The 14,387-nt window shown below is 47.8% G+C and overlaps 1 protein-coding gene across 2 annotated transcripts; it reads right to left on the reverse strand.

The window, feature by feature from the left end:
* Nucleotides 1-1,928: 1,928 nt before the first annotated feature.
* LOC109265081 (C-X-C chemokine receptor type 2) lies at nucleotides 1,929-12,324 on the reverse strand. 2 transcript variants are annotated; one of them, XM_019446037.2, is made up of 2 exons: nucleotides 12,239-12,324; nucleotides 1,929-5,184 (listed from the first exon to the last, which is right to left on the reverse strand). In XM_019446037.2, exon 2 carries the CDS (start codon nucleotides 5,157-5,159, stop codon nucleotides 4,089-4,091), a length of 1,071 nt encoding a protein of 356 aa, XP_019301582.1. In that variant the 5' UTR covers nucleotides 5,160-5,184; nucleotides 12,239-12,324; the 3' UTR covers nucleotides 1,929-4,088. The 2 variants fall into 2 exon arrangements, with proteins under 2 accessions (XP_019301582.1, XP_019301580.1); XM_019446035.2 differs by lacking the exon at nucleotides 12,239-12,324 and adding an exon at nucleotides 9,062-9,132.
* Nucleotides 12,325-14,387: the final 2,063 nt, after the last annotated feature.

Raw genomic sequence — 14,387 nt, forward strand, 5'->3', positions numbered from 1 at the left:
ATATGCAAACTGGAGGTACTTCTTTATGTCACCCAAGAGAGACTGGAGGCTGTCCTGATCTCATGAACAGAGGGAGCCCATCCCGCAGAGAATGGGGAGGGGTTGCTGTGGAGGAAGGCGGTATAAACTTGGGCCACAGAGAAAAAAGGGTGTTTGTGCAAGTAGGGGAATGTATCTCCAGAAGCAAGAGCCCCCCTCTCCCCTCTTGCCCCCCTGCTTAGATGGAGCAGGCAGATCTAGACAGAAAGGAGCTGGGCCCTAGGGACGCCTGGGTGGCTCAGTCAGTTAAGCGTCTGACTTCGGCTCAGGTCATGAGCTCACGGTTCTGTTTGTTCTGTTTGTGAGTTTGAGCCCCGCGTTGGGCTCTGTGCTGACAGCTCCGAGCCTGGAGCCTGCTTCGGATTCTGTGTCTCCCTCTCTCTCTGTGCCCCGCCCCGCCCCCCCTGCTCACGCTCTGTCTCTCTCTCTCTCTCTCTCTCAAAAATAAATAAACCTTAAAAAAAAAAAAAAAAAAAAAAAAAAGGAGCTGGGCCCTGCCAGTGGGACTCAGGCCTGGAAACTTGGGAGGGAAGGAAGAAATCAACAACTCAAAGGCAGGCCCGGGATTTGCCTCCTCCTAGTGATGGCTTGGTCGGTCAGTCCCTTGTGCCAAGGGAGGAGGGAGGGAGAGAGTGAGAAAGAGAAACATTAACAGACACCTAATTGCAACTGAGTCTCTGCCTGATTGCTTCTGGGCTTGTTTAATCCTCTTATTTTCCTTGGAGAAACATGCTTCCTCGAGCCCTTGTTATAGGAGGAAAGAGCAGAGCCCCGGAACCAGAGTGAAACTTCCCACTGACAATGATCTCAGGGAGCCATCTGGCCCATCCACTGTGCCAGGTCAGAACACCACCGGCCCCTCTGGCAACTCGGGTGTTCCCTCTAGTAAATACATGCTCACCTGCCTTTCCCACCTGCTGAATCAGAAGCTGCTCTGGAGGCTTGGCCAGAGCGGTGGGTCATGCCTGAACCTGAGCTTAGCACAGTGCCTGGCACAGAATGAGCTCAGAACAAGGGATAAATCGTTGCCTGGATTAATCCTGTTTGCACTTTCCTGAGTTGGGAGTGCTAGTTACGTGCCCTTCGAACACTCCAGCTCAAGAGATTTGCTCCTGCCTCCCTGGTGAGGCCTGTTTTCAGGCCTCCGATTTAGTGGTCAGAGAGCTGGTAACAGGAAGGGGATCAGAACCTGGTAAAGTTTGGGAACTGCGCACTTCAACTCCCCTTGACGTCTTATTTCCTTAGCAGGCTGCTCAGAGCTCTCTTGTCCCCTGCAGAGACAAGGCATGTGAACAGGAGGGCTGCCGGGGAAGGCTCTGCCATATTCCAGAGCCCTGGGCTGGCAGGCCCTTAATAAATACTGCTAAAGCAGTGAGTTGAAGCCTTTGTTTTGTGCAGAAATCAGTTCCCCATGCTGCAAGAGTGTGCTTTTGCCAGTCTGGACGATGGACATATGTGTGCACGTGTGTGTGTGAGTGTACGTTTTGTGTGAGACTCGAAGTAGGTGTTGCTGACGGGGCTCAGGAGAGCTCTCTGACTTCCTGCTCCCCCGTCTAGCTGATCTGGTCAACACACTTGGCTTTTCTAATCCCATCCTTGACACTCTTGACTATGGTTTCACCCAAAGTCACGAGAAGCACTAGATGACCCCGGGACACATTTCCTTCCATAACACATGACCAGCAACAACAGGCTTGGGCTCAGGATGAAGGAGATAGAAAGGCTGGCCTCGATCTCTATTTCAATCCTTCTCTCTGTGTGTCCAATAAACAGCAAAGGGGTTTATTTATTGTAAATAAATTTACACTCGGGACCTCTGCTCACCCTTATCTGACTTTCCAGTTTGGATGCTTTTTGTTGCAAGTCATTAAATACTCGACTAAAAGTGGTTTATATATAAAAAAAGACATTTAATTATCTCCCTTAACAAGAAATTATTGGTAGATGGTTCCATGGCTGGTTCAGTGGCTACAATTTGTCTTTTGGGAACTAGTTTTTTTTTTTTTTTTTCATTGTAGTAAAATACACATAACATAGAATTTACCATTTTTACCATTTTTAAGCGTACAGTTTAGGGGCATTAAGCACATCCACACCTTTGTACAACTATCACCACAAGCCATCTTCAGAACCTTTCATCTTCCTCGAATGAATTCTGTACTCATTAAACAATAACTTCCCATTTTCTCCTCTCCCCATTTCCTGGTAACTGTTATTTTACTTTTTGTCCATGAACTTGACTCTTCTCGGTACTTCCAATAAGTAGAATCATACGCTATTTCTGTCTGGCTTATTTCGCTTAGTGTAATGTTTTCAAGGTTCATCCATGTTGTAGCCTGTATCAGAACTTCATTCATTTTTAAGACTGAAGACAAAATTCCATTGTACGTATATCCAACATTTTGTTTGTCCATCATCCACTGAAGGACATTTGGGTTGTTTTCCCCTCTTGGCTATCGTGAATAATGCTGCTATGAACACTGGTGTACCAATATCGGAGTCTCTGCTTTCAGTTCTTTTGGGTATACACTTAGACATGGAATTGCCAGATCGTATAGTAATTCTAGGTGTCATCTTTTGAGGCACTGTTTCTCACGGCAACTGCACCATTTCACATTCCCACCAACAGTGCACGAGGGTTCCACCAGTTTTTCCATATCCTTGCCAACACTTGTTGTTGTCTGTTGTTGTTGAATTGTAGGAATTCTTTATATATTGTGGAAAGTAACCTGTATAAGATATACGATTTGCAAATATTTTCTTCCATTCCGTGGTTTCCCTTTCCACTCTGTTGATGGTACCCTTTGACGTACATAAGGTTTTACCTTTGATGAAATCTAATTTATCTATTTATTCTTTTGTTGCCTGTGCTTTTGGTGTCATATCCAAGGAATCATTGTCGAATCCAATGTTATAAAATTTTTCCTCTATGTTTCTACTAAGAGTTTTATCATTGAAACTCTCATGTTGAGGTCTTTGATCCATTTTCAGTTAACTTTTGTGTATAGTGTAAGAGAAGAGACCAAGTTCATTCTTGTGCACGTGAATAGTTTTCCCAGCACCATTTGTTGAAAGACTATCCTTTCCCCACTGAAGAGTCTTGACGCCCTTGTTGAAAACAATTTGACCATTTATGCTTAGGTTTCTTTCTGGGCTCTTCATTCTCGGGTCCTTTTTATACTTTGACTCCATCTGCCTAAGTATGTTGGGCATACTTAGTTTTTGCCACTTTGTCACATTAAATCCTACAACCATATTTAAAGGCAAGAACCAAGGGTGTGTGTGTGTGTGTGTGTGTTTAATCAGGAGTACTTCCCAGGAGTCCTCCAGTCCCAGCAGACTTCCTCTTAAGCAATGGTGCACTGAAGCCAGTTTGTACCTGCTTGTGAAAGCAGATCATTACATTTCCTAGATTTTTGTGAGCTGGTTACTAAACACCACCACCCCTGACATCGCCACGGTGGAGCATTTACACCAGGCAACTCGGCAAATGCTACAAATCAGGACTTCCCCCCCCCCCCCGGGACAGTGGTTGACCAGCACACTAATGCCCTTAAATCTTATTAGTCAGAAGTGAATGATAAGGCCACTCCTAGCAAAAAGGAGTCTTAGAAAGGAGTACCTGTCCTTTTTGGCCTCTCTCAAGGGAAGTGGACTTTGCTGACAGGCAAGAAAGAGAGAGTTGGGGCAGCAACCAATGCTGTATGCCACTAATGGCTCCCAATGGTGGGAACTTTCTGTAGTCACTTAAAAGAATGTCTGTTAAATGTCTTTAAGTGTCTCAGGGGACAGGGTGCTATGGGCTCAGTGGTAGGATGGACTGAGCTCTAGCAGCTGACATAGCAACTACAGTAAGGGGAGGGGCAGCAGGGCAGGCTTTCTCAACCATATAAGGAGGGCCTGATGAGGATGTGACCCCAGTAACTTCCTGTAACCACAACGGGGGCTGCCTTGACATAGAGACTGTGGACAGCCAGTGGGCGTGAGGCTTAGAATGGGGTGTTGATGGCAAGGGAGGAGCCCCGAGGGGCTGCAACAGGGGCAGGGGCCTAGAAGGTAGTAGAAGTGTTCCCTGAAGAAGAGCCAACAAAGGAAGGCCTGCTGTCCTTGGACAAGTGCTCCTTGCTGATGAGGCCATGGATGGCCATGATCTTGATGAGTCCATGGCGAAACTTCTGGCCAATGAAGGCGTAGATGATGGGATTGAGGCAGCTGTGGAAGAAGCCCAGAATCTCGGTGGCATCCAGGGCCCGGCCAATGTCATTGCGGCGCTCACAGGTCTCTTTGATCGCCCGGAGCCTCATGAGGGTGTCTGCGACCAGGACCAGGTTGTAGGGCAGCCAGCAGAGCAGGAAGATGAGCACGACAGCAAAGATGACCCTCATGGCCCGGTGTTTCTGCCCCATGTGGGCCTCAAACAGCGTGCGCAGGGTGAGTCCATAGCAAAACAGCATGACCATCAAGGGCAGGAGGAAGCCAAAGGTCTGGGGCAGGACCCGCATCACTATCCGCCATTTTGTAGTATTGGCACCCATGTCCTCATAGCAGACTGGGCTGGAATAGGGGGGATAGATGGCCCTGCGGAAGATGAAGATGGGCAGGGACAGGATCAGGGACAGGGCCCAGATGCCTAAGCAGATGAACTTGACCCAGTGCCGCTTCTGAGTCAGCGTGCGTGTGGCATGGACAATGGCCAGGTAGCGGTCCACGCTGATGCAGGCCAGCAGCAGGATGCTGCTGTAGAAGTTGATTTCTTTCAGGAGCGAGACCACCTTGCACAGGGCTGTGCCAAAGATCCAGCCCTTTGCCTTGGAGGCAGCCCACATAGGCAAGGTCAGGGCAAAGAGCAAGTCGGCTATGGCCAGATTCAGCAGGTAGACGTCAGTGACAGAACGACTCACCCGACTATATAAGACAACCAGTATCACCAGGGAGTTTCCCAGCAGGCTGAGCACAAAGACCAGGGCATAGATGACCACCATGGCATACTGATTGATTTCCAGAGATTCTGGCCTGCATGGGGCAGAGTCTGACAGAATAGTGGGCAGGTCAGGGATGTAACTATAATTTTCCATGTCGAAGAGATCTTCCAAGCTGTAATTATCCCAGTCTACTTCCATATTTGAGGCAAACTTAAATCCTGGCCTAGAGAAGAGAGGTGAGAGTTACTGCACAGGAACATCTCCCCAGACTCTAGCCTGTTTGCCCATAAACCTCCGACAGGACCCTTCGCTTTGGCTTGTATATTACATGCAAGCAAGTTTCACGTTAGGAAATAGTGGCTCTAGGGTTTTGAGACTCATTTACTTAGTGATAAGTGGTACATTGCATGAAGAGTGTAGTTCCCTTCAAAGCCAGAGAGGTTCTGAGCACTTTCCACGACACCACCATCACCCAAAACATTGTTGAAACTTCCCTTCAAATAATCCCTATAGAGCATGTCTTGGATTCTTCAGTGGTGAGCATGTCTGGCTGTTGAGGCTGAATTTAATGTCAGAAACATGAGGTACCATTTAGTTCTTGATCTGGGGGATGAAGCAGGCAATCCAGTTGGATTTGACCACTAGAAAAAGATCAAGGTTTGACTATAAAGCTGAGGGAGGAAGCCCTTTGTCCAACTTTTTGAAAGTTATTTAAAAGAAGTGTGCGGGGAAACAGATTTAGTGGTAACAGCATACAGTTGCAAGATACTTGAGCTAGAAGAAGGAGAGTTTACTCAGTACAGCCCAGTATTTTCCTTTCAGGATGCAGGAGACCTGCAGTGGGAGTATTTGTGTAGTTTGGAAAAAAGTATATTAAAAATCCTAAGCAGGTGGCTGATTGATTCTCCAAGTGGGTGGCAATGAAACAGGGTGTCTCGGGAGCTCTGAGGAGCCATATTCTGTCATGCTGAGGTGAGCAGAGAAAGCCAGCGTGCTCCCAGCATGAGGAGCAGAGGCAGCAGGAAGCAGAGAAGACAGGTGGAGACACACTATCCTTGTTTTGGTGGCTTTCCAGTTCTGGTGGGGATACTCTCTGTCCTGCTAGGGAGTGCCTTCATCCGTCATTGGCTCCCCAGCACCCCCAGACTCTCCCCAGGTAAACCTACTTCTGTTGGCTCTGCCCTTGTTACGGGGATAGCCCAAAGCCTGCCTCTGGAGGAAGCTGCAGTCACTCTGAAATATGAACCCAGTTTTCAAACAGGAAGTAAATTAAAATAGACTAGCTACCAAATTAGTTCCTTTTGAACCACAAAATATGTCACCATTGTGCCATTTCTTTATACCAAGGTATGACCATCCTGTGACCACATGCAAGTCTGTGACCCACCTCAAAATGGAACCGGTGTCAAAGAGAAAAAACATAAAGTAAATGGTTCTGGGATTACTTCAATACTAACTAGGATCACCATAATAGAACAAGATGGACAGCGACGATGTTGACAAGGATGTGGAGAAATTGGACCCCACATACGTTGTAAGTGGGAACGTGACATGGTGCAGCTACCTTGGAAAACAGTCTGGCAGTTGTTCAAAAAGTTAAACACAGTTACCAATGGCCCAGCAATTTTACTTCTAGATATGTACGCAAGGGAATTGAAAACGTATGTCCGCACAAAAACTTGTACACAGATGTTCATAGCAGCATAATAGCCAAAAAGTGGAAACAATCCAAATGTCCATCATCCAATTAAAGGATAAACAAATTGTGGTCTATACAAACAAGGCAATATTATTCAACCACAAAAAGTACTGATCTATGCTACAACGTGAGTGAATCTTGAAAACATTATTCCAAGTGAAAAAAGCCAGACATAAAAGGCTTCATACTGGATGAGTCCATGTATGAAGGAATAGGCAAATCAGTAAAGACAGAAAGCAGATCTGTGGTTGCCAGGGGCTGGAGGGAGGGGGATATTAATGAGTACGGGCTCTCTTTTCAAGGTGATGAAAGTCTTCAGGAATCAGACAGTGGTGATGATTGTATAACTTTGTGCGTATATTAAGAACCACTGGTTGTACTTTGGAAGTGGGTGACTTTGACAGTGTGTGAATTACATCTCAACCAGAAAAAAAATAACCAAAGGGCAAATACATTGAAAAGCAAATACAAATAGTAAAACAATAGCATCAACAACGAAACTCCCAGGGAGCTTTTCTCTTTAACGGAAGAAAGTCTGTTATTGTCAATCACACATAGTAAAGAAGAAAGCTGGGTAGGGATAAGAGACACCAGAAAGGTAATGCCCTTTCCCCTAGAGTGACAGAATTCTTAGCCTTCACTTTCCTGAGAGGTTATTACTTTTTTGCCTAGATGATGGAGGTCAGTTAAGTTAGCCTCTTAGCCCATGGAGACCACGCACAGAGCAGATTCGATCAGTCTGTGCTGGTGGTGGTGCCCTGTCTGGCCAGAAGGATAAGGTGGTTGTGGGATAGGCAGATGGTACAGCTGGCTCAGCCATGGTTGTTGGCAAGACCTGCAAGTCATTGGCTCCACAGTCCCATAGTCAAGAGCATGTTTATCCCAGGGTCACATCCAAGGAAGTCACAAGGTCAAGGGTAGGTCGCCTCTGGGAACTGATGATCAAAGGTGCTCTCAAGGGAAACAAGTGACCTAAGAGAAGGCCCACTTTTGAAAGTGGATGCAGAACTTGTGCCCACAGAGGAGACCCCTCCCTCCCCCCAGTTATGAGCATTGGCTGTGAGAAGACAGGGCTAAGGCGGCCACAGAAACTTCCCCATCAGGACAGGACAGGCAGCAGTCAAGTATATTTCACAGATATGCCCTCATTCTGGATAATCCAGTGCTCAGCTGTACTTCCACAAAGTGTCAGTTGGAGGGTCCAGAGGGAGGCCCCGCAAATCAGGATAGAAGGTAGAGAACTTGGGAAAGAGAACCAGGCCAGGGCAATGACCCCCAGCCACTGGGGGATGGGGGGGATGAGGTTTGTTGTTGCTTGTTGGGTTTTCGATTTACCAATCTCTAGGGAGGATGTTTTGACAGTTAAAGGGAGAAACTAAGGGAAGGGAGTTAACATATCTGAGATCTGCTTTGTGCCTCATAGGTACGTGATCTCCCTTGATGGTTACAAATAGATATGATTAGCCCCTGTTTACAGATGAGAAGAGAGGCCCAGAGAGGCACAAAAACCAGCCCAGGGTCACAGAGCCTACAAGTGCTGCAGCCAGGATTCCAAGTAGGTGTGGACATCTCCACATGCTACTTACAGTCTATAGACCTGCTTCATGAAAAAAAAAAAAAACAAAACATACCTCATATATTAAATATACTTCTAAGCTAAGTTCTCAAGATCTCATGAAGTCAGACTGTATACGGTGGACTCCCATCATTTGCTGTTTTGTGCAGTGCTTTCTTAGCTATTCTGTAGACCCAGAATGAAATCTACAGCCCTTGCAGGAATGATAAACCAAACGCCTTTGAACTGACTAGCTGCTACTGACCACCCAGTCCTGTTCTCGGTGAACGAGCAGGAGACTCCCTCATTGAGTGAGATGGCCATACCCTTGATGACTCATGGCCGTTCAGAAACTCCACAGATGGATGAGTCCAATTTATTTTATGAAAATGCTATAAAACGGAGACATTTATAAGATCCCAAACATTGAAGGCAATCTTTTCAACAGCAATGGAAAATTCAATCATCTCAATACAATTTTAGCATTCTTTCTCTCTATAAATATAATCCACACATATTTGCATTTAATATAGTGGACGGGGTGGCGGGGGGGGGGGGAACTCAGCAATGTCTGTCCCTTCCTCAGACCCAATCCTAGCCAAAGCAGGAGAGCTCACTGAGTTAGGAAGGGAAGGGGGTGTGAAGAGAGTTGCCCTAAGTGGTTGTTGGAGAGAGGTGTAGGGATGAAGGGCAGAAGCTCTCCCTTTGGGGGCAGGGAGGCCTAAAAATGGATAAAGCCCACCCAGGGTGGGGAGAGGTGTCTGGGATAAACAGAGGCTGGGTGTTAAGAAGAATAGAGAACAGAAACATTCTGGAAGGTGAGAGGGTAGGTGTTCCAAGACTTACCAGGAGTCTGGGACTTTCACCTGTACAATGCGATGCGTCCAGGAGGGCAGATGTGCCTGACTGACAGGGCGGCTGTGGTGAGAACACAGTGGAGGAAGTGAGCAGAGGATTTAGGTTGCTCAATTCTAGGGTGGAGTCCTCAGGGTGCTGGATGCTTTTGATAACTTGAATAATTAATTCCCAGGTCAGCTCTTGGATCACAAGTAATTTTCTGGACCGGTAGAGTTCCATACTGGTAAGGGACATATGGTGTTTTCTAGACAATCTTTTCCATTTCACAGATGAGGCAATTGAGGCCCACACAAAGGCAGCGGTTTGCCCAGGACAGCATGGGTTTATCTCACCTTTGCCCTGGTCTCAGCAGCCCCTGGTTCTTTCAGCTGCCTTGTCTGACTCTCTCCACGCTGCAGCTGCCTCGGGCAGCTCCCGGCTCATAAACCTCTTTCACATCTCAAAGGAGAGTGACTCATGAAGACGACGACAGAGATCGTTTCCTCCTGCCTCCTGTCCCATCCCATTCACCCCAGGAACCCTTAAAGCCTCACAGATTCCTTCTCCATGTCACATCCCTGTGAGAACTCCCACCCCCAAATGGGGGCCCCACTCTCTTGTCTTCCACCTCCCTGCCCAACCATCTGCCCTGACCAGGGGCTCCTCTAAGGGCATTGCGATTCTTTCTCGGCTTGTACACTTGGGATTGGCTCTGCTGTAGCTACCGTCTTTGGAGCCAAGACCATCGGATTTGGAAAGAAAGCCTTTCGGGAAAAATTAACAACGTATCCAAGTCCAAACAGTTTTGAAAGCAGTGTTGGGTGGCACTAGGAATGGATTTTGTCACATTGGCTATCGATTACAATGGAAAGGCAGAGCAGTGAACACGAATTCACGGCTCCCTCCCAAGCCCCCACCCCAGCAAACGATACCTCCATCCCCTCCACTACGCCTTACCCTAGCCTGTCAGTCCGTGTGTCCCTGCAGAATATTCTCAAAGCCTGCAGCAGACTCACCCAGGCTGCCTGCCCCTACAAAAGAACCTCTGAGTCCAACTGTTTAGCACCCATTCTTCGTCACCCTTCTCTTTCCCATGCCGGAGAAGAACGCAGTGACTCCTGACCGGGTGATGCCAAAACCAGACAGAAGCTCGTTATACACGGAGAGAGGAACATGAAAGCAGGATAAGGATTCTGCTAGCCGAGCAGCTCTGGCAAGTGACTTTTCCTTTCCAAGTCTCAGTTTACTCATCTGTCAGATGAGACCAATGATAGCATCTAACTCGTCAGGTTGTCCTGAGGATTGAATGAAGAATTACCCGTAAAATTCTTAAGACACACAGAAAGCGTGATGTTAGCCTTTGTCCTCATGATCTTTAAAAAAATTTTTTTTCATGTTTATTTATTTTTGAGAGAGAGAGAGACAGAGCGTGAGCAAGGGAGGGGCAGAGAGAGAGGGAGACACAGAATCCGAAGCAGGCTCCAAGCTCTGAGCTGTCAGCACAGAGCACAAAGCGGGGCTCGAACTCACAGACTGTGAGATCATGACCTGAGCCGAAGTCGGACGCTTAACCGAGTGAGCCACCCAGGCGCCCCTATCATTGTGATCTTTATTACTGAAATAGTGTATCAACTATACGATGACGTCTCTCCACTATACCCCCAAGCAAGGAAAAGCAGTGGGTATGCTTTCCAGGCTGACTCTGATGTACATCTTCACTTTTTCTGACCTGGATAACAATAGTCACATTAGCTATAATGTTGAGTGCCTACCAGGGTCCAGCTCCTGGGAAAAGTGCTTTCCAGAATTTGTATTTTAGGGGCGCCTGGCTGGCTCAGACAGTGGAGTAAACAACTCTTGATCTCAGGGTCGTGAGTTTGAACCCCATGTTGGGTGTGAAGAGTACTTAAACATAAAATCTTAAAAAAAAAAAAAAAGAATCTGTACATTTAATCCTCTCAACAAACCCATGAAGTACACATTTGGTGAATGAGGAAACTGGACTCTGGGAGTTAAGCAACTTCGTCAGAGTGACGCAGGGAACTGGGTTTTAAACAATTTTTTTAAAAAAATGTATTTATTTTTGGGAGAGTGCAAGTGGGGAAGGACAGAGAGAGGGGGACAGAGGATCTAAAGTGGGCTCTGTGCTGACAGGCTGACAGCAGTGAGCCCAATGTGGGGCTTGGACTCACGAACTGCGAGATCATGACCTGAGCTGAAGTTGGACGCTCATCTGACTGAGCCACCCAGGTGACCCTTAAACAGTTTTTAAGCAATGCTTTTTACCGGACCTTAAATCCTGTATTCTTTCCACTGTTAACAAGGGGCCGGAACCTAGCCTCAGGTTTCTGAGCTCTGTTAGGTACCTCTCTGTCCCAGGCAACTAAATGAAAAGGTGTCAAAAGGGGAGCCCAGATTTTTTTTAAAATTTTTTTTTAATGTTTATTTATTTTTGAGACAGAGAGAGACAAAGCATGAACGGGGGAGGGTCAGAGAGAGAGGGAGACACAGAATCTGAAACAGGCTCCAGGCTCTGAGCTGGCAGCACAGAGCCCAATGCGGGGCTCAAACTCACGGACCGTGACATCATGACCTGAGCCGAAGTCGGACGCTTAACCGACTGAGCCACCCAGGCGCCCCGTAGGGGGAGCCCAGATTTGACATTTCCTCACCTGCCAGCTTCTTCACGTCCACCGGGTTGATTTCATTTCCCCTGAACCCACCACCTGCATATGGATGTTGGGGTGAATAAAGAACAGGCTGGTTCTGCTGCTGATGGTCATGAACTAGGACAAGTCAATTCTCTCTGGGCCTTGACGTGGCCCGTTGGAAAATGAGGCGATTGTTCTAGATCTGCATTGTCCAGTACGATAGCCACTAGACACATGGAGCTACTTAACATGAGTTAAAGTGAAACAAAACATTTAGTTCCTCAGTCATAGCAACCATCTTTCAAGGGTTCAAGAGCCACGCGTGGCTATCACGTTGGACGGTGCAGATACAGAGTCTCTCACACTTGCAGTAAGTTCTTTTGTACCATATGCTGTCCGGGTGAAGATTTTGTTAGCTTTAGCTCGAAAACTCATCACCCCGGTTCTCGGGGGCTCAGTGGAGGAGACTGAAGTTTCAAAGTCACGTCCATCAGAAAAATGCCCCCGGCGGCCCTCAGCCCGAACACTCACTTACCTGCTGTCGCCGCTACAGCTGCTGTTGTAATTGGAGTGGTCACTGGTACCTCCTCTGTGACTCAGGGCTGGAAGCAGTCAGGGCTGTTGGACAGGAAAAAGAGTGAAGTGGACTTTATGGGGAAACCTCGAACCTGGAGTTGCCCAGGGTGAATTCCAGGAGGCCCGCCAGGGGGAGAGTTCCCTCGGAGGAATGAGGTCTGTCCGGAGACTCTGACTCCAGGCCCAGGATCCGCCTGGAGATTCTGTGATGAGCGCTGGGGATTTTCATGCCTACCTGAAAGTCTAATGGCTGCTGGAGGAGCCTGCCAGTCTGAAGGTGGAAGTATGCCTAGTCTACCTCTGTCCCCGAGCGTGCGGAAACTGCACCTCCTTCTTTACAAGGAAGATGCGGGCGACCCCGGTCCCCGTGAACAGGCTTGCGTGCCCTTGTTGCACACCTTCTTCCTTCCTTGTAGAGTCAGCGTAAGAAGTGTCCCTCCTTCTCTTTCTGGTAAATTCCTGCACTGTCTGTGGAACACACTGCCTCTCACATCCTGGAGGGTCCTGCCTCCCGGCCTCTCTGCCCCATCCCCCATCCCTTTCCCTGAGCTCACCCTCCCTCTGTCGGAGGACCCCTCCAGCTACCACTCCCCTAGTGCCCTCCTCGCAGGCAGACTTCTGGAGAAAGCGGGGACTGTCTTCACCTCGCCACCTCTTGTTCACCGCTCAGCCCGCTGTAGCTAGCTCCCTTCCCACCGCTCTGCTGACGCAGCTCTTGCCAACATTACCAATGACCTCAGGCCACGGCCTCCAATAAGCCCTTTTCTGAAATCAAGCCACTTAAATATTGGAAAAACAAAGCAGGACTATGGTAAAGAATAGAGGCACCACAGAAGCATCTGAAGTCAAACAGGAAGGACTCTTTCCATCCTTAGATTCACATATACCTAGTGTCCATCTTTCCAGACTTTTCCCCATGCATATACAAGCGTGTTTTCCTTCCTTCCCTAAAACAAGTGATAGTTAACTAGATGTACCATCCTGCACCTTAATACGCTGTCGCGGACCTATTAACCCATCAGTGCATGTAGATCCGTCTTTCTCTTTTCAGTGACACATACTGGCCCGTGGTGCGGATGTATCACGATTTATTCGATAATTACCTTATGGACGAATATTTAAATTTTGCTACGAGCATCTTTGGGCGCAGGTCTTTGGGAACTTGTATGATTGTATGTGTGACTTAATTATAATTTTGCTGGGTCATATCTGTGCATGTTTAAATTTTGATAAGGCTATACCAGCTTACGGGGGCTCTACTTACCGTGATGAGCAGGGCGTGATGTGCAGAATTGTCCACACCACCGTGTTGTACGCCTGAAAGTAATATAACATTATATGTCAACCATACTTTAAGAAAAAGACTGTATCAATTTATTCTCCCGTTGTCAGTTTACAAAAGGGCCCCTTACCCCATCTACTCATGTCTGCCAATTATGTTAAAATATTCCCCCCCCCCGCCCCCGTTGCATGCCCTGTAACTGTATTTATAGTGAAATGGTTATTGTTCAAGTGTTATTTAACCTCTGTAGCACTTAATCCCCCTGACCTCATTCTTTTTTTTATTTCTCCTGCACCTCTCTTCATCTCACTTTGGGGCATTATTTCTCAATTCATTCCTCAAATCTGGATGTTCCTCCGGGCTCTGCCTGGGTCCTCCTCTCTCCCTGCCCTCCCCAGGCCAGCCCACCTGCCCCCTGTTGGCTTCAACGGCCACCCAGTAAGGGCCAGGATCTCCCATACCTTTTGCTCCTGACTCGCCTCCTGCACTTCTCGCCTAAGCTCCAACTCCTCACGGGGCCACCTCTTGAAATTTCTGCTGAGGCTCCACAGGTGCTGCAAGCTGAGCAGGTAGAAAACCAGTCTCGTGGAATTCTGACCCCACCCTCCCAGCCGGGCATCTGCCCAACCGGAACGGCCTGCCCCTTGCACACCCCTGTCTCAGAGGCTATCTCTTTAGCATCTCTTGATTATCGCCATCTTCACTGACAGTGTTAGGCAACACCGCAGTCCTCATGCAACAGCTGTGGATTCTGGAGCTGGACTGTAGACCTTGGGGAGGTTATTTAGTCTCACTGGGTCTCAGTCTCATCGTCTGGAAAATGGGG

The sequence above is a fragment of the Panthera pardus genome, unplaced genomic scaffold, assembly GCF_024362965.1.
Source record: "Panthera pardus isolate Hobbes unplaced genomic scaffold, ASM2436296v1 HiC_scaffold_10, whole genome shotgun sequence".
Classification (NCBI taxonomy): Eukaryota; Metazoa; Chordata; class Mammalia; order Carnivora; family Felidae; genus Panthera; species Panthera pardus.